The 18,598-nt window shown below is 41.9% G+C and overlaps 1 protein-coding gene across 2 annotated transcripts in view; it reads left to right on the top strand.

Annotated features, from left to right (window-relative positions):
* Positions 1–1,729, top strand: part of LOC132378351 (sodium- and chloride-dependent transporter XTRP3-like) — a 51,389-nt gene extending 49,660 nt beyond the window's left edge. For both annotated transcript variants that reach the window (XM_059945190.1, XM_059945191.1), the window contains one exon: positions 1,541–1,729. In XM_059945190.1, coding sequence (XP_059801173.1) covers positions 1,541–1,681 — 141 coding nt within the window. In that variant the 3' untranslated portion in view covers positions 1,682–1,729. The remainder of the gene's footprint in view (positions 1–1,540) is intronic.
* Positions 1,730–18,598: the final 16,869 nt, after the last annotated feature.

Below are 18,598 nucleotides of genomic sequence, written 5' to 3'. Positions count from 1 at the left end.
TCATTAGCATTTTTTCATATTGCTGAAAGGGTTTTGCTCTTTCTTTGACAGACTCAAAATTTTGATTAATTCCTCTCAATCCCATTCTCCTGCTTTCTTCCCATAACAATTGATGTCCTGATTAATCGAGAACTATCAACGTCCTCCTTAAATATACCAAGTAACTTGGCTTGCACATCCATCTGTGGCAACGAATTCCACAGGTTCACCTCCCATTGGTTAAAGAAAATTTTCTTCATCTCTGTTCTAAATGAATGTCTCTCAATTCTGAGGCTACACCCTCTGCTCCTAGACTCCACCACTATTGGAAATATCCTCTGAATACCTACTCTATCCTGACCTTTCAATATGTGACAGGTTTCAAAGAGGATCACATTCTTCTCAACACCAGTGAGTACAGGCCCAGAACCATCAAAAGCTCCTCATATGTTAACCTCCTAATTCCTGGGATCATTCTCGTGAACCTCCTCTGGACCCCTTCCAATGCCAGCACATCTTTTCTTAGATAAGTGGCATAAAACTGCTCACAATGCTCCAAATGTAGTTTAACCAATACTTCACTAAAACCTAAGATTACTTCCTTGCTTTTTATGCCAGTCCTCTCAAAGTGAATCCTAACATTTCATTTGCCTTCCTTACCACTGACCCAACCCGCAAGCTAACCTTTAGGGAATCCTGCACAAAGACTCCCAAGACCCTCTGCACCTCTAATTTTTGAATTTTCTCCCCATTTAGAAAATAGCCCACACCTTATTCCTTGTGCCAAAGTGCATAACTGATCATTTCCCTGCACCATATTCCATCTGCCTATTCTCCCAATCTGACTTCGGCAGACATCCGGCTTCCTCAGCACTGCCTGACCCTCCAGCTATCTTCACATCATCTGCAAACTTGGCCACAAAGCCTTTAGTGAGACTTATTTTCCTGGGAGCAGAGGCGGCTGAGAAGGGACCAGAAAGAGGAATATGAAACTATGAGAGGCATAGATGGGGGTTGAGGTAAAATCAGTATCCATGTGGGAGAGGTGTATAAACCAGAGGATATAGGTTTAGTGCGAGACAGATTTAGAGGGGATCGGAAGAGAGTTTTTTTTTTCAACAAGTTGGTTGCAATCTGCATAAGAAAATGGTGGAGGTAGGTAATCAAATAACACCCAAGATGCACCTAGACAAGCACATGAATCACCAAGACGCAAGTGTCGGTAGATGGAACTAGTGGTCAGTATGAATGTGATAGGCCAAAGGGCCAATTTCTGTGCTCTGTGTGTTTATGAATCTTTAGGGTAGCCAGTTTGCCCTCATAGCTAATTTATTTTGTACTGGTAGCATCCTTATGAATCTCCTCTGTGCCCTATCAGCAGATATTACCCAATTCCTATCATGTAATCACCAGAAATGCAGACATTTGGAAGAAACATTTTGTGGCACTGAAGGCTGTGGAATTACAGTAATAATTTTTGCACTGGGAACAAGTTTGTGTTTTTCTTTGATGTTGGTTTTTGAGGCCCTTATTTCAATTGTTGTGATATTATTTTTTCCAGGGTAAATCAGTGAAGATGGAATATCCGACTTATGCCTTGGCTGTAATTGGACTCCTTGTGGCTATTTCGATAAGCTGTATTCCTGTGATGGCAACAATTGTATATATCAAGAAGAAACTGCAAAGCAGAAGCCTACTATAGTTAAAAAGTTAATTGAACATATTAAAACTTTTTTTTTATAAAAAAGTATCCATTTCAAACCATCATTTACTGTAAATAGTGGCATTGGTCATTGGAAAGTTCTATGGAGCAAATATCAATTAGTTGCTTATTCTAAAATGATTTTAAAGTTATATCTGCATATTTTAATATTTGGGAAATTACATTGTTGGTATAAGATGGACTGTGAAATTTTAGAAAGAAAGCATTGTTTTCTTGGGATGGTCATAAATGCAAGTTCTGCATTGTTATTCAACTGCATTTGTGATCTTGACAAGATAGGCAACTCTGAAATTTTCCATGTGTTGGGTTGCCTGTTTACTACTGTAGTTTCTACTCAAAAAAAATCTTTTTAATATTTTAAAATATCCTGGGCCCTTTACAGGAATATTATTAAACAAAAATAACATTGAGTCACAAAGAGGAGATGCAAGATTAAAGAGCTAGGATTTAAGGAGGAGTTTAAAGCATGAAATGGTAGGTAGGGACAAGGAGGAAATTCCAGGGCTTGATCCCTAAAGGAAGGAATGACCATGGAGCAAATAAATTCCTAAATGAGCAAGAGGCCGTATTTGGAGCACTGACTATGGTGCTTTGCAGTGCTGTGTGCACATACAGAGATAGGAGTGACAAAACCACAGAGGGTTTACTCATAAAACAACAATCAGAAGTTTATAATCAATACTTAACCACTTGGTGTGAGTGATCAGTTTTGCTCAGTTCAAAATTTAATCTAGATATTTTAACCTAGTTTTTGCAACCAGTTAGACTTGAAGTGAGCTTCCCTAAGTTAAGTAGAAACTGACTTCCCAATTTTCACAGAAGCATGTGAGATTCACAGGTGGAACTTGGAGGCAACGGGGTTTGGGGCGGTGAGAGGAAAATCGGCCCAAGCTTTCTCAACTATAGAGACCCAGGCCAAATCAAAAGATAATACTGTCTTTGTTGGCATGGACTTTGCCTCAAGAATGAGGTAGTCTCAATGATTACCACATGGAAAAATTGAATGGCACCTTAATCATGGATTCACACAAACAAGGGCCCAGCAATACTGTTGCTATCAACACATAACACTCAATGTAGAAGCTACAGATAAGGCCAAGGCAGATTTCTACACTAGCTCTTGACGGAGGGGGCGGGGGGAAAGGAGGCAAACAAATGCCTCGGCGACTTCGGTCATCAGGATCGTAAAAGAAGGAACTCTGACAAGGAGGGAACCAACGTTCGTCAGAAAGACCAGCCTAATCTGCTCAGTTATCTCCATCAGCTTCTCGCAAACAAGAAAGGAGAAAAATCCAGTTGCAATACAAAAGGATCTCCCTGTTGTCTACCAGTGGGAAAGCCACTGTCAGCAAACTCATCAACAACCTCTGTCCAGCAGCCAAAGGGTGTCTGAATCACAGAGCAGAATCCATCCAGTTAAAGGAGCAATGCACCTGATCTCCACCAAATATCAACTCAAGAAAAAATGCAGAGCGAAGCATCCAACACCATATATGAATATTTTTGCTATAAATAAAAGCTGTTAACTCTATCAAGCATGACTGTGCAGTGTTTACTTCAACTTTTATTGCTCACAAAAATGTCTCCATCTTACAGGATCATAGGTCACTTCAGATTTAGTCTTGGCGTAGGGGAAGTTGTGTCATTGCTCAATGTTTCTCACAGCAGTGCTGCAACTCCCCTTCAATGAACTTCACCCTGGAATTGAACTGATCTACAGGACAGATGGTAAACTGTTAAAGTGGCCACTTTATCAAGTACACCTGTACATTAATGCAAATGTCTAACCAGACAATGATATGGCAGTAACTCAATGCAAAAAAGCATGCAGACAAGGTCAAGAGGTCCAGTTGTTCAGACCAACATCAGAATGGGGAAGAGATGTGAACTAAGTGACTTTGACCATGGATGCCAGACAGAATGGTTTGGAAAATATCGCTGGAGAGGTAGAAATGGGGGGGGGGGGGCGGTGGAGGGAGGAAATAACAGGTAAACTGAATAAATATTTTGCATCAGTCTTCATCATGGAAGATGCTAGCATTATGCCAGAAGTTCAAGAGTGTCAGTTGGCGGTAGTGTGTGAAGTTGCCATTAATATGGAGAAGATACTTGGGGAAACTGAAAGGTCTGAAGGTAGATAAATCATGTGGACCAGATGGCCTATATTGCAGTTTTCTGAAAGGTGTGGCTGAAGGGATTGTGGAGGCATTAGTAATGGTCTTTCAAGAATCAATGGATTCTGGCATGGTTCTAGAGAGAGGATAACTGTAAATCTCACTCCACTCTTCAAGAGGGGAGACAGAAGAAAGGAAATAGTAGGCCAGTTAGTCAGACTTCAGTAGTTGGGAAGTTGATTGCTAAGGATGTAGTTTCAGGCACATGATAAAATAGGCCAAAGTTAGCATGGTTTCCTTAAAGTAAAATCTTGCCTGAATAATCTGTTGGAACTCTTTGAAGAAATGACAAGCAGGATAGACAAAGGAGAATTGGTGGATGTTGTGTACTTGGATTTTCAGAAGGCCTTTGACAAGGTGCTGTACAAGGCAACTTAACAAGAATTACAGGAAAGATACTAGCATGGATAAAACAGTGGCTGATTGGCAGGAGTAAAAGAATGGGGAAAAAAGGAGTCAATTCTAATGAGCTTGCGGTGTCTAGTAGTGTTCCACAGGGATCTGTGTGGGGACTGATTATTTTAGATTGTATATCAATGACGGAATTGATGGATTTATAGGGACAGGTAGTTTTGAGGAAGTAGAGATTCTACAGAAGAAGTTAGATTAGGTGAATGGACAATGAAGTGGCAGATGGATTACAGTGTCAGGAAGTGTATGGTCATGCACATTGGTAGATGAAATAACCATGTAGAAAATTCAGAAATCTGGGTTGCAAAGGGACTTGGCAGCCTTGTGCAGGATTCCTTAAAGGTTAATTTGCAGGTTAATACCTGTGGTGAGGAAGGCAAATGAAATGTGAGCATTCATTTCAGGAGGGCTGGAATATAAAAGACAGGATGTCATGCTGAGGCTTTATAAAGAATTGTTGAGGCCTCATCTGGAGTATTGTGAGCATTTTGGGGCCACTTATATTTGAAAGGATGTGCAAACACTGGAGAGAGTTCAAAGGAAGTTCACAAAAATAATTCCAGGATTGAATGACTTGTCATGTAAAGAGCATTTGATGGTTCTGGGCCTGTTCTCACAAGAATTCAGAAGAACGAGGGGTGATCTAATTGAAACCTTTCATTTAGTGAAAGGTTTTGATGGACTGGATGTGGAAAGGATGTTTCTATGGTGGGAGAGTCTAAGACCAAGAGGACACAGACTCAGAATACATGGGTGTCTTTTTAGAACAGAGATGAGGAGGAATTTCTTTAGCCAGAGAGAGATAAATCTGGAATCCATTGCAACAGGCAGCTGTTGTGGCCCAGTGTTTTACAAATATTTAAGGCAGAGGTTGATAGATTCTTGATTTGTCAGAACATGAAGGGATATGGGGAGAAGGCAGGAGATCGGGGGTGAGAGGAAAATGGAACAGCCATGTTGAAATGGCAGAGTAGACATGTTGGGCCAAAGGGTCTAATTCTGCTCCTATGTCTTATGGTCTTATTTCCATGGACAACTCTCGAAAGTCTATTGAGAATGGTTCAATAAACAAAAACAAAACATCCAGTGAGTGGCAGTTCTGTGGGCAAAAACATCTTGTTAATGAGAAAAGCCAGAGGAGAATGGCCAGACTGGTTCAAGCTGACACAAATTATAATTTAAATTATAATTTAATTATAATTAAAATAATTATGCATTACAACAGCTGCATGCAGAAGAGAATCTGAATGTAAAACACATTGAACCATGAAGTGGTTGGGCTACAGAGGCCAAAGACCATGAACATACACTAAGGGCCACTTTATTAGATACAGGAGGTTCCTAGTAGACTGTCTCTGCTCTGGAACCAAAATCACACCAACTTCAAAGTTCAAAGTTAATTTCTTAATCAAAGTACATATAGGTCACTACATACAACCCTGAGGTTTGTTTTTATTGTGGGCATACTCAGTAAATCCAAAATCCATAATTGAATCAATGAAAGACTGCACCCAACAGGATAGACAACCAATGGGTAAAAGACATCAAACTGCAAACACAAAAAGAAAATAAAACAAAATAATAATAATAACAACTATATAAGCATTAAATATCAAAAATATGCGATGAAGAGTCCTTGAAAGTGATTCCAAAAGTTGTGGCAACAGTTCAGTGATGGGGTGAGTGAAAATGAGTGAAATTATCTCCACTAATTCTGGAGACTGGTGGTTGAGAGGAAATAACTGTTCCTGAACCTGGTGGTGTGAGTCCTGAAGTTCCTGTACCATCTTCTGATGGAGGCAGCAAGGAGAGAGCATGACCTGGATAGTGGGGGTCCCTGATGATAGATGCTGCTTTCCTGCAAGAACACTCCATGTAGATGTGCTCAGTGGTGAGGAGGGCTTTAGCCATGATGGTATCTACTGTTGGTAGAATTTTCCATTCAAGGGCTTTGGTGTTTCCATACCAGCCCGTGATGCAACCAGTCAATATTCTCTCCACCACACATCTATAGAAATGTGTCAATGTTTCAGCTGTCATGCCAAATATTCACAAACCTTCAGGAAGCAGAGGCACTGCTATGCCTTCTTTGTAATACATGCTGGGCCTAGGACAGGTCTTCCGAATTGTTAACACCAAGGAATTTAAAGTTGATGACCCTCTCCACTTCTGATCCCCTAATAAACACAGGCTCATTGACCTCCAGTTTCCTCCTACAGGTCAATACTTCAACCTTTGAATTAGGGGATGCAGATAGCACTTACATAGCTTGTGTTCAGAACTCAACATCCAAGTCATCAGCTCTTTGACTGAATTGCTCTCCATGACGGTCACTCCTCTCTCCATGTCACTGAACTTGTGAAGACTACTGGCTGCAGTGCTCCTTGCCCACTAATATAACGAACTGATAAGCGACGTCTTGGGCCTACACTGAGCTGCTCGAGGGTTCAGATCTGAATGCTCAGTTTGGTTCAGAATGTTGTTGCTGGCTTCAGTGTTTGCATGAATTGTGTTTTTTTCCCTTTCTATTGCATGTTGGGTGTTGGCCTTTTTTTTTATTTGAGTTCTTTCGTGTTTCTGTAAGCAAACAAATTTCAAGGTACTTTGAAGCTTGAGTCTTTGACATCAATGAGAACACACTGAACATTAACAAAACAAAACCTGCTGCCAACCTACTGTCATTATACGAGGGGTGATTGATAAGTTTGTGGCCTAAGGTAGAAGGAGTCAATTTTAGAAAACCTAGCACATTTATTTTTCCTACATTTACACACTTAGTCCAGCGGCCGTGGAGCATATGGATCCCTTCTTTGTAGAAGTCGGCGTCTTGGACCTCCAGAAGTGGTCCACAGCAGGGGTGATTGATGAGTTCATGGCCTAAGGTAAAAGGAGATGAGTTATCAACTGCAAACTTTCTGCATAATCACTCAAAGAGTTGACTTGCACGTGCATGTAACGAGAGCTGTGTAACTCATCTCCTTCTACATTAAGCCACAAACTTACCAATCACCCCATGCTGTGGACCACTTCTAGAAAGAAGGGATCCATATGCTCCACGACTGCTGGTCTAGGAGTGTACATGTGGGAGGAGACTGTGTTGAAAAATAAATGTGCAAGGTTTTCTAAAATTGACTCCTTCCACCTTAGGCCTTGAACTTATCAATCACCCCTCGTATAAGATAGCAGCGAACAATCAAAGACAAAAACATAAGCTACCTCCAGTAGCTCAGGGGCCACCAATGAATGAAGTCAGGTGTCAGACATAAAATCCAGCATCACATTCAGTGCACCATTGAGACTCTGGCATTCTGACAGGAAGTATGTTTGAAGATCACAACGTCAAGTGCAGAACAAAGCAGTGATCCTTACCCTCCTGAGTTCCTCTGAGCCAGGGTCTGCTTTCAGCAGGTAACTCAAAGCAGTGGAGAGGCATCTCCAATGCTGTACACTGGCAGCATAAATAAAATATCTGCATCTACCCTTGGGCTAACACCACCAGCATTGAGGTGACAATTATACTCAAGTCCTAACGAAGGGTCTCGGCCCGAAACGTTGACAGTGCTTCTCCTTATAGATGCTGCCTGGCCTGCTGCATTCCACCAGCATTTTGTGTATGTTGATTATGCTCAAGTTGCTGTGATAGGTATCCAAAACTAGTTGTACCCCCAACACCAGACTCCCAGAATAGATACACTACTCTGAGTCAAAACGCAAAATGACGGTCTGAAAAGAAGGAACTCAGACTTAGCAGGCTGAAGACAGGACCAAGCCTAGGGATGTTTAATTTAATAAGATCCACACCAGCTTCCGCAAGTTGCTTTCTCACCAAACCATTTGTCATTGGATCATTTTCCATGTGAACAAAACAGTGCACCCTAACGCCTTCACCATTGTTTTGGGAGATTTTAACCAGGCCATCTGAAAAAAAAAATCACTAAGCAATTTCCATCAACAAATCACTTGCAATACCAGAGGAAGCAACATTCTGGACCATTGTTACACCACCATCAAGAATGCCTACCGTGCTATTCCATGCCCTCACTTGGGGAAGTCTGATCACCTGACTGTACTTCCACTCCCCGAGTATAGACAGAATGTGAAGACTGCAGCACCAGCAGTGAGGACAAGAAGGTATGGACAAGGGAAGCACAGGAGCACCTGCAGGACTGCTTTGGACTGGACTGTCCGTCTCAGAGGCCGATGTTAGACTGTCTTTAAAGAGAGTGAACTCTCGCAAGGCAGAAGGTCCAGATGGAGTACCTGGTAAGGCTCTGAAAACCTGTGCCAACCAACTAGCAGAAATATTCAAGGACATTTTCAACCTCTCACTGCTATGGGCAGAAGTTCCCACTTGCTTCAAAAAGGCAACATTTATACCAGTGCTTAAGAAGAATAATGTGGGCTGCCTTAATAACTATTGCCAGGTAGCACTCACATCGACAGTGATGAAATGCTTTGAGAGGCTGGTCATGACTAGGCTGAACTCCTGCCTCAGCAAGGACCTGGGCCCACTGCAATTTGTCTATCACCACAATAGGTGAATGGCAAATGCAGTCTCCATGGCTCTTCACACAGCTGGACTCCACCTGGACAACACAAACACTAATGACAGGATGCTGTTCATCACCTATAGCTCAGCATTTAATACCATCATTCCCACAATCCTGATTGAGAAGTTGAAGAACCTGGGCCTCTGAACCTCCCTCTGCAATTGGATCCTCGACTTCCTAACTGGAAGACAACAATCTGAGCAGATTGGTGATAACATATTCTCCTCCCTGACGATCAACACTGGTGCACACTTCGCCCACTGCTCTACTCTCTATGACTGTGTGGGTAGGCATAGCTCAAATATCATCTATAAATTTGCTGATGATACAACCACTGTTGGTAGAATCTCAGGTGGTGACGAGAGGGCATACAGGAGTGAGATATCCCAACTAGTGGAGAGGATCTAACCCGGTCCGAAGCTCCATCTTGGGTACTAGCCTACAAAGTACCCAGGAGATCTTTAGGGAGCGGTGTCTCAGAAATGCAGCATCCATTATTAAGGACCTCCGGCAACCAGGGCACACCCTTTTCTCACTGTTACCATCAGGAAGGAGGTACAGGAGCCTGCAGGCACACACTCAGTGATTCAGGAACAGCTTCTTCCCCTCTGCCATCTGATTCCTAAGTGGACATTGAATCTTTGGACACTACCTCACTTTTTTTAATATGCGGTATTTCTGTTTTTGCACTTTTTCAAAATCTATTCAACATATGTAATTGATCTGTTTATTTATTTTTTTATTTTCTTTCTCTCTGCTAGATTATATATTGTATTGAACAGCTGCTGCTAAGTTAACAAATTTCATGTCACATGCGGCGTAATAAACCTGGTTCTGATTCAGCAGGGTTTCCTCTTCTTTCACAATCTAATTGCGAAAAAGTTAGGTTATGAAAAATCTAATTGTGAAAGTTGTCCTTTCTTCAGAGACGATGACTCTGTCAACATAAAGGCAAAGAAAAATCTCTCTGGTGCCTTTCTAGGTGATGGGGCTGGTTGATGCTGTGCTGTAGTACATCATTATGTAAATCATGTTGATTGGAAATTACAATGCACATGCACTCCTCCAAAAATGTTTTGCTTAAACAGCAGATAGCTGAGAAAACCCCCACTTGGAAATCCCCCTCCAAGCCACTCACCATCCTGACTTGGAAACATACCACCGTTCGTTCATTGTCACTGGGTCAGTATCACGGAATTCTCTCCCTAACAGCACCACGGGTGTACTTACACCTCAGGGACTGCAACAATGCAAGAAGGCCGTTCACCACCTTCTCAGGGGCAATAAATGCTGGCTTAGCTAATGACACCCACATCCCGCAAATGAATACATTTTTAAAAAGGCTCGTGTCCATCAACTCACTGACACAGAGCTAAGAACACATAGTACCATTGGAACAAAGGTCATCCACAGAGAGAAACGGCCACCAATCTGTCCACCTTTATGCTCTTTAAATCCATCAGCACCTTTTGTGTTTCAAGACATCACTATTCTCTCCCCTGAATTCCCTAATTTTGCTGACCTTGGCTATAGTAAATAGATGAAAAATATTCACTTAAGACCTCACCAATGTTATTCCACTCAAAGATGACTACTGTACATTGAAGCTTAGGTGTTCTTATTCTCTCCCTAGTTACCTTTTTGCTCTTAATATTGACCGTGAGGCCATAGACATAGGAGCAGAATTAGGTCATTTAGCCCATAAAGTGTGCTCCACCATTCAATCATGGCTGATCCTTTTCCCCCCTTGTCAGCCCCACTCCCTGGTCTTCTTCCCATATTATAGAACATAAAATAGTACAGCACATTACAGGCCCTTCAGCCCACAATGTTGTGCCGACCCTCAAACCCTGGCTCCCATATAACCCCCAACTTAAATTCCTCCATATACCTGTCTAGTAGTTTTTTAAACTTCACTAGTGTATCTGCCTCCACCACCGACTCGGGCAGTGCATTCCATGCATCAATGACTCTCTGAGTAAAAAACCTTCCTCTAATATCCCCCTTGAACTTCCCTCCCCTTAGTTCAAAGCCGTTCCTCTTGTACTGATGTTCTTTGATGCCATGGCCAGTCAAGAACCTATCAAGCTCCGCCTTAAGTATACTCAACAACCTGGCCTCCACAGCTGCCTGTGGCAATAAATTCCACAAATTCACCACCCTATGGCTAAAGAAATTCCTCCCCATCTCTGTTCTAAATGGATGCTCCTCTGTCCTGAGGCTGTCCCCTCCTCTCCTGGACTCTTCCACCATCAGAAACATCCTTTACACATCTACTCTGTCTAGATCTTACAACATTCGAAAGGTTTCAATGAGATTCTTCCTCATACTTCTAAATGCAAGTACAGATCCAGAGCCATCAAACTTTCCTCATATGATAACCCTTTCATTCCCAAAATCATCCTTGTGTACTTCCTCTGAACCCTCTCCAATGCCAGCACATCTTTTTTAGATGAGGAGCCCAAAACTGTTCACAATACTCAAGATGAGCCCTCATCAGCGCTTTATTAAAGCCTCAGCATCACAACTCTGGTCTTATATTCAAGACCTCTTGAAATGAATGCTGACATGGCATTTGTCTTCCTCACCACTGACTCAACCTGCAAGTTAACCTTTAGGGTGCTCTGCACAAGGACTCCCAAATCCCTTTGCATCTCAAATTATTGGATTTTCTCCCCATTTAGAACATATTCTGCACATTTATTTCTACTACCAAAGTGGATGACCATGCATTCACCGACATTGTATTTCATTTGCCACTTTCTTGCCTATTATCATAATCTGTCTAAGTCCTCCTGCATTCTTCCTGTTTCCTCAACACTACCTGTCCCTCCACCAATCTTCATATCACCTGCAAACTTGGCAACAAAGCCATTGATTCCATCATCAAAATCATTGATACACAGCATAGAAAGAAGCGGTCCCAACACCAACCCTTGTGAAACTCCATTAGTCACTGGCAACCAAACAGAAACAGATCCTTTTATTCCCACTCACTGCCTCTTACTAAGTCCTAATATACAACATCCACTACATTCTTTTTATCTATCCTACTTGTAATATCCTCAAAGAAATCCAACAGGTTCGTCAGGTAAGATTTTCCCTTAAGGAATCTATGCTGACTTTGACCTACCTTGTCCTGTGTCACCAAGTACTCCATAGCCTCATCCTTAACAATTGACTCCAACATCTTCCCAATCTCTGAAGTCAGGCTAACTGGTCTATAATTTCCTTTCTGTCTTCATCCTTTCTTAAAGAGTGGAGTGACATTTGCAAATTTTGAGTCCTCTAGCACAATGCCAGAGTCCAATGATTTTTGAAAGTTGATTACTAATGCCTCTACAATCACTACCTCTTTCAGAACCCTAGGGTGCATTTCACCTGGTTATGGTGACTTATGAAACCTTGGGTCTTTCAGTTTTTGAGCTCCTTCTCCCTTGTAATAGTAACCGCACTCACGTCTCTTCCCTCACATCCTTCAACATCTGGCATACTGCCCTTGTCTTCCGTAGTGAAGACAGACACAAAAATACTCATTTAGTTCATCAACCATCTCCTTGTTCCCATTATTATTTCTCCAGCTTCATTTTCTAGCTGTCCTATATCCACTCTCATCTCTCCTATCTATTTATTTGTTTATTTATTTATTTTTACATACCTGAAAAAACATATTTCTCCAACTTTGATATTGTTTGCTAGTTTGCTTTCATATTTTCCCTCCTAATAATTATTTTAGTTGTTCTTTATAGGTTTTTAAAAGCTTCCCAATCCTTTGTCTTCCCACTAATTTTTGCTTTGTTGTGTTATGAGTGAAGAACAGACCTGATTGACAATGGGGTGCAGAGTTAACCATTCCCAACCCCCCTCCTGAGAACTACGAACTATTGCTGTTGTTATGCTACTATTGAGAGAGAGGGAGATAAAGCCCAGGCAAAAACATCTGCTACAGATAAGAGAGGAGAGAGAAACTGTTGATTTGCTGTATTATGACTTCTACAAGGATTATTTACCTTCTACTACAAGGACTGTACTTTGCTCGTTAACATTCCTCAGGAGACAGCAGGAGTGGCCTGATTTGATGGACACGGTCATTCAGAGTTGATGGATAGCTGAGACCCCGTGAGTGGGGATAAAAAGACAGGTCTGGAGAGACACCCTTCAGACACGCCAGTGATCACTGACTGAGTATTGGGAACCTACAGGAAAGGTGGGGGCTTCGGAGACCAAATCAGGAGATCGGTCAGGAAAGCTCACAGTGTTACAGCAGGGCTGGTGGGGACTTGTGTGTGTGTCCACTCATGCCAGAGTGACGAGTCCACCACAGAAGAATGGTCTAGCTGAAGAACAGAGTGGTCATAACTGAATGACCACAACGATATGATGGATTAAGAAAGCCACAAAAAAGGTTTGGCTGCTGTAGCTGTTACCTTTCGCTCGTTCTCTCACTCCAATGATTTCAATACAACAACCATAACTACTTCAGCATTTATGAACTGAACTCTATACTTTCCTATGACAATTCATTTACCCCTAGACATCAATAGAGCTTATTTATTATTGATTATTATTATTCCTACACTTTTAGGTTTATTACTGCTAACTTGTTTTATATGTATATTTGCATTTTTGATATTGTATTGTGTAGTTTACTACTAAACACCTTTAGTTTGGTACCACCAGACTCCAATGGATTCTTCTTTCTCTGCTGGTCAGACACCTAGTTACAGGGTACGTAACAGTTGTATGCTCTCCCTTTTGGTTTTACTTATATCTCTTGTCAGCCACGGTCGCACTATTTTGCCATTTGAGTATTTCTTTGTTTTTGGAATACATCTATCCTACACCTTCCTCGTTTTCCCCCAGAAACTCACACCATTGCTGCTCTGCTGTCATCCCTGCCAGCATTTCCTTCCAATTTACTTTGGCAAGCTCCTCTCTCACACCACTCTCTTTTCCTTTGCTCCACTGAAATACTGCCATGTCAGACTTTATACTTTTCCTATCAAATTTCAAGTTGAACTCAATGATATTGTGATCACTGTCTCCTAAGGGTTCATTTTCATTAGGCATACAGCAAGCTCACTCTCTTGAGATCCATTCCCAACCTAATTTTCCCAATGGACCTGCATGTTCAAATCTCCTATGACTATCATAACATTACCCTTTTGACACATCTTTTCTATTTCCCTTTGTGATCCGTGGTCCACATCCCAACTACTGTTGGGAGGCCTATATATAACTGCCATAAGGGTCCTTTTACCCTTGCAGTTTCTTAACTTAGAATCCCTTAAGGTTCTTCTTTACTTTATCTGCTAAAGCCATCTCACATCCTCTTTTTACCTTTCTAATTTTCCACTTCAGTGTATGGCTGCATCACTAATACTCAAGGGATTCAGTTAACCCTAGCTGCCTAAACCTGACATATGCCTCCTTTTTTGTGACCAAAACCTCAATATCCCTTGACAAATAGGATTTCCCCTGTCAACCCTAGTCCTACCAGTCTTTCTTCTAACAAGAACACGCTGGCTCTGAGTTCTCCCTATTCCACTTCAGTCATTCAGTCACTTGCCCAGCCTCATTCCCTCAGAAGAAATAGAGTGTTGGCCCCCTTTCTCATTAGGTAGCAATCTCCATTTTGCTTGAGAAGATTTTTCTGTACTTTTTTTCTGCCTCTTCTAATCCCCAAGAAGTATAGCAATCCCAGTCAATACTAGGGAGTTAAAGTTACCTATTACAACCCTATTATTGCTGCTACTTAGGATCTGTCTGTCTATTTCCCCCTCTGATTCCCATTGACTATTTGAGGAGGGGGCTATATACAATCCCTATCAAAGTGATCACCACTTCTTATTTCTGAGTTCCACCCATGTAGCCTCATTGACAACCACCCACAAACACCCTAAGTACTGCTGTAATGTTCTCCTTTATCAAAGATGCAATTCCCTTTCCTTTATGCCCACCCCTAAAATGCCTGATTCTGTACCATGAATCATTTCACTGCCAGTCCTGCCAATCCCTCAATTATGTTTCTGTAATAACTACAGTATCTCAGTTCTACATACCTATCTATGCACTGGGTTCAATTGTAACCTCTTTCGTATCCTGTCCTTCTGAAGTTGCTCCCTTAACTTTTGATATTTGCCTTCAGCTTTCCTTTCTGTCACAATATTATGTTGGGTCCCACCCCACTGCCGGGCCATTTCAAATCCTCCCAAGCAGCACGAGCAAATCTCCCCACCAAGACATTGGTCGCCCTCAGCTCAGGTTCAACCCACACTCTTGTAAACGTCACCTCTGCCCCTGAAGAAATCCAAGTGGTCCAAGAATCTTAATTCCTCCCCTTCTGCACCAGCTCCACTGTCGTCCACAGTACCCTATTTCTATCCTCACAAGCATATGCAACGGGAGTATTCCAGATATTACAATGCCTGAGGTCCTGCTGTTCAACCTTCTACCCAATTCTCACCTCATCCTTTATTTTCCATCTTATCTTTTGTAACACACAAGAGCAGCATACAACTTCAGTGACTGCCAGCTCTGCCCTTTTTACCAACTCAAGGAAAAAGGGGAAAAAAAATCCTTCCTTGCCTTACCTTGTCTGTCAAAGTTTCATCAAAGGCTCAACAGAAGCAGTTCACGCCTCAACACAGCTCTTCTCAAGGTGAGCATTCCACTAGATCTTGCTTCCTGTTGTCTATTGCTGGGCCTCACAGTACCCGAACAGCTCCACTCCTGACGCAGACTTCTTAAACAGTTGTGGCTGCTACTCCTTTCTGGGCTGCACAGTTAACAAAACATTCAAATGACCAGCAGCTTGTGCAGAACATTTTCACCAAGATAAATCCATTGGGCTGCAAATCACTGCCATTCCTTCCATCAGTGGTCACTGCACCTGTCCTGCATTACATATTCAAATCCAAATCAATGCCTATTAAACAAAGTTAGACAAAGTTAACCTCCAGAAAAGCAAAATTTAAAAACTGCACAAGCTGAAAGTCTAAAATAAAAGGGTACCAAGAAAAAAATCAGTGTCAAAGTAAGTCTTAATATTATTGGTATATGTCATATAAATTACAGTAAGTATATTTATTTATTGACATACAACCTAGAGTAGGCCCTTCCAGCCTTTTCAGCCAAGCTGCCCAGCAATTTCTCAATTAAATGCTAGCCTAATCATGGGACAATTTACTATGACCAATTAACATACCAGACGGTACACCTTTGAACTGTGGGAGAAAATGGGAGCATCCGGAGGAAACCCACACGGTCACAAGGAGAACGTACAACTTCCTTGCAGGCAGTGATGGGAGTTGAACCTGGGTCCCCTGTACTATAAAGCATTGTGTTAACCACTGCACAGTGTTCATGGGTTCAACATCCATTCAGAAAACAGATGGCAGAGGGTAAAACGCTGAGTGTGTGCCTTCCTGCTTTTTTACCCCCTTCCTGATGGTAACAATGAGAGCAAGGCATGACCTGGGTGGCGGGCGGTTTTAATGATGGACGTCACCTTTTTGAGGCATCACACCTTGAAGGTGTTCTGGATACTACGGAGGGTGGTGCCCATGATGGAGCCAAGTTTACAACTCTCTGCAGCTTATCTCAGTAGCCCCAACCCTTCCCCCTGATATGAGTCCGTGATGCAGCCAGTTAGAATGCTCTCCATGATATATCTGTAGAAACTCGTGGGTGTTTTTCGTGTCATATCAAATCTTCTCAAACCTGTAATGAAATATAGACCCTGTTGTGTGTTCTTCCTAGCTGCATTGATGTGTTTGGGTCCAGGTTAGATCCTCAGAGACATTAACACCCAGGAACTTGAAATTGCTCACTCTTGCCACTTCTGATCCCTCTACGAGGACTGGTGTGTGTTTCTTTGTCTCACCCTTTCTGAAGTCAGTTCTTTGGTGTTACTGACATTGTGTGCAATGCTGCTGCTGCAACATCACTCAACTAGCTGATATATTTCGCTCCTGTACACTTTGTCATCATCATCTGAAATTCTGCCAGCAATAGTTGTACTGTTAACAAATTTATCGATAGCATTTGAGCTATGCCTAGCCACACAGTCATGGGCATAGAGTAGTGCAGTTGGATAATCACAGAATCGTGAGGTGCACAAGTGTTCATTATCAGGGAGGTGGAGGTGCTATTTCTGATGTGCACAGATTGTGGTCTTCCGGTTAGGAAGCTGAGGATCCATTTGCAGAGGGAGTTATAGAGGCCCAAGTTCTGGAGATTTTTGATCAAAGCTGATGGTTCAAAATGCTAAGTTTCAGTCAGTAAACAGCATACCAGCATAGGCAGTTGTATTTTCTAGGTGATCCAAGGCTGCATGAAGAGCCAATAAGATCACATGCTAACTAGACCTATTGTGGCAATAGGCAAACCTCATTGGGTTCACATCCTTGCTGAGACAGGAATTAATTCTAGCCATAACCAACTCTCAAAGCACTTCATCATTTTAGATGTGAGTGCTACTGGATGATAATCATTAAGGTCGCTCTCACAGCTCTTCTAGGACACTGATAAAATTGTTGTCCTTTTAAAGCAGATGGGAACTTCTGACTGTAGCAATAGGAGATTGAAAGTGTCTTCAAGCATCCCCCCCCCCCCCCCCCAGTTAATTAGCACAGGTTTTCAGAGCCCTATCATGTACTCCACGGGGGCCTGTCACCTTGAGAGGATTTACCCTCTTGAAAGACAGCCTGACATCTTCCTCTGAGACAGAGATCACAGGGCCACTGGGTGCTGCAGGAATAACTGTAGCTTCATTCTCCATTTCAAAATGAGTATAAAAGACGTTGAGCTTGTCTGGGAGCGAAGCATCACTGCCATTCATGATGTTAGGTTTTGCTTTGTAAGAAAAATTCCAAAAGGAATTGTGACTGACAAGAGAAGACAGAGCCAACATAAAAGCCAAAGAGAGGGGATGTAATATAGCAAAATTTAGTGGGATGGGCTGTGGAGGCCAAGTATATAGGGTATATTTGAGGCTGAGGTTGATAGACTCTTGATTAGTCATGGCATGAAGGGATACAGGAAGAAGGCAGGAGATAGGGGCTGAGAGGGAAATGCATCAGCCTTGATGAAATGTTGAAGCAGACTTGATGGGCTAAATGGCTTAATTTTGCTCCTATACATTATGTTCTTATGGCAGCATAGCGGACTGTGCGACACTTACACCTCAGGATGGAACTTGGAGCTCAATTTCGGCGCTGTGTGAAAGGAGTTTGTATGTTCTCCCCACGACCGGGTGGGTTTCCTTCAGGTACTCTGGTTTCCTCACACAGTCCAAAAACATTCTGGCTAGTAGGTTAGTTGGTCATTGTAAATTGTCCTGCGATTAAGCTAGGGTTAAATGGGTGGGTTGCTAGGTTTCACTGTATCTCTGAATAAAAGAAAACAATTTTCATTCTAGATTTATAGAGATTAATTCACTCTAATAGAGCTAAAACATTGTAAGCTTATTATAAAGGGGACTAAGATAAACTGCTGAATCTCTTGCAAGATTTTACAATTTTTATTGGGTTTTTTATGCATTTTCTACAACACTACACCACAGATAAGAAAAAACCCCAAACCAAAATGAAGAAAACATACAATAATATAGTACAAAAAAAGATAATTGAGAAAGCACCCAAATTGAAGTCATGTAAAGTTAGTATCCTCCCCAAGCCCCGCAACAAAAAACTCCAGACCAACAACAACACAATACAGAGAATATAAATCAGGACATTCAAACCCCCAAAACTGTAAAT

This window comes from Hypanus sabinus, chromosome 20, assembly GCF_030144855.1.
Source record: "Hypanus sabinus isolate sHypSab1 chromosome 20, sHypSab1.hap1, whole genome shotgun sequence".
Taxonomy (NCBI): domain Eukaryota; kingdom Metazoa; phylum Chordata; class Chondrichthyes; order Myliobatiformes; family Dasyatidae; genus Hypanus; species Hypanus sabinus.
This window is presented reverse-complemented; position numbering and strand designations above follow the sequence as displayed.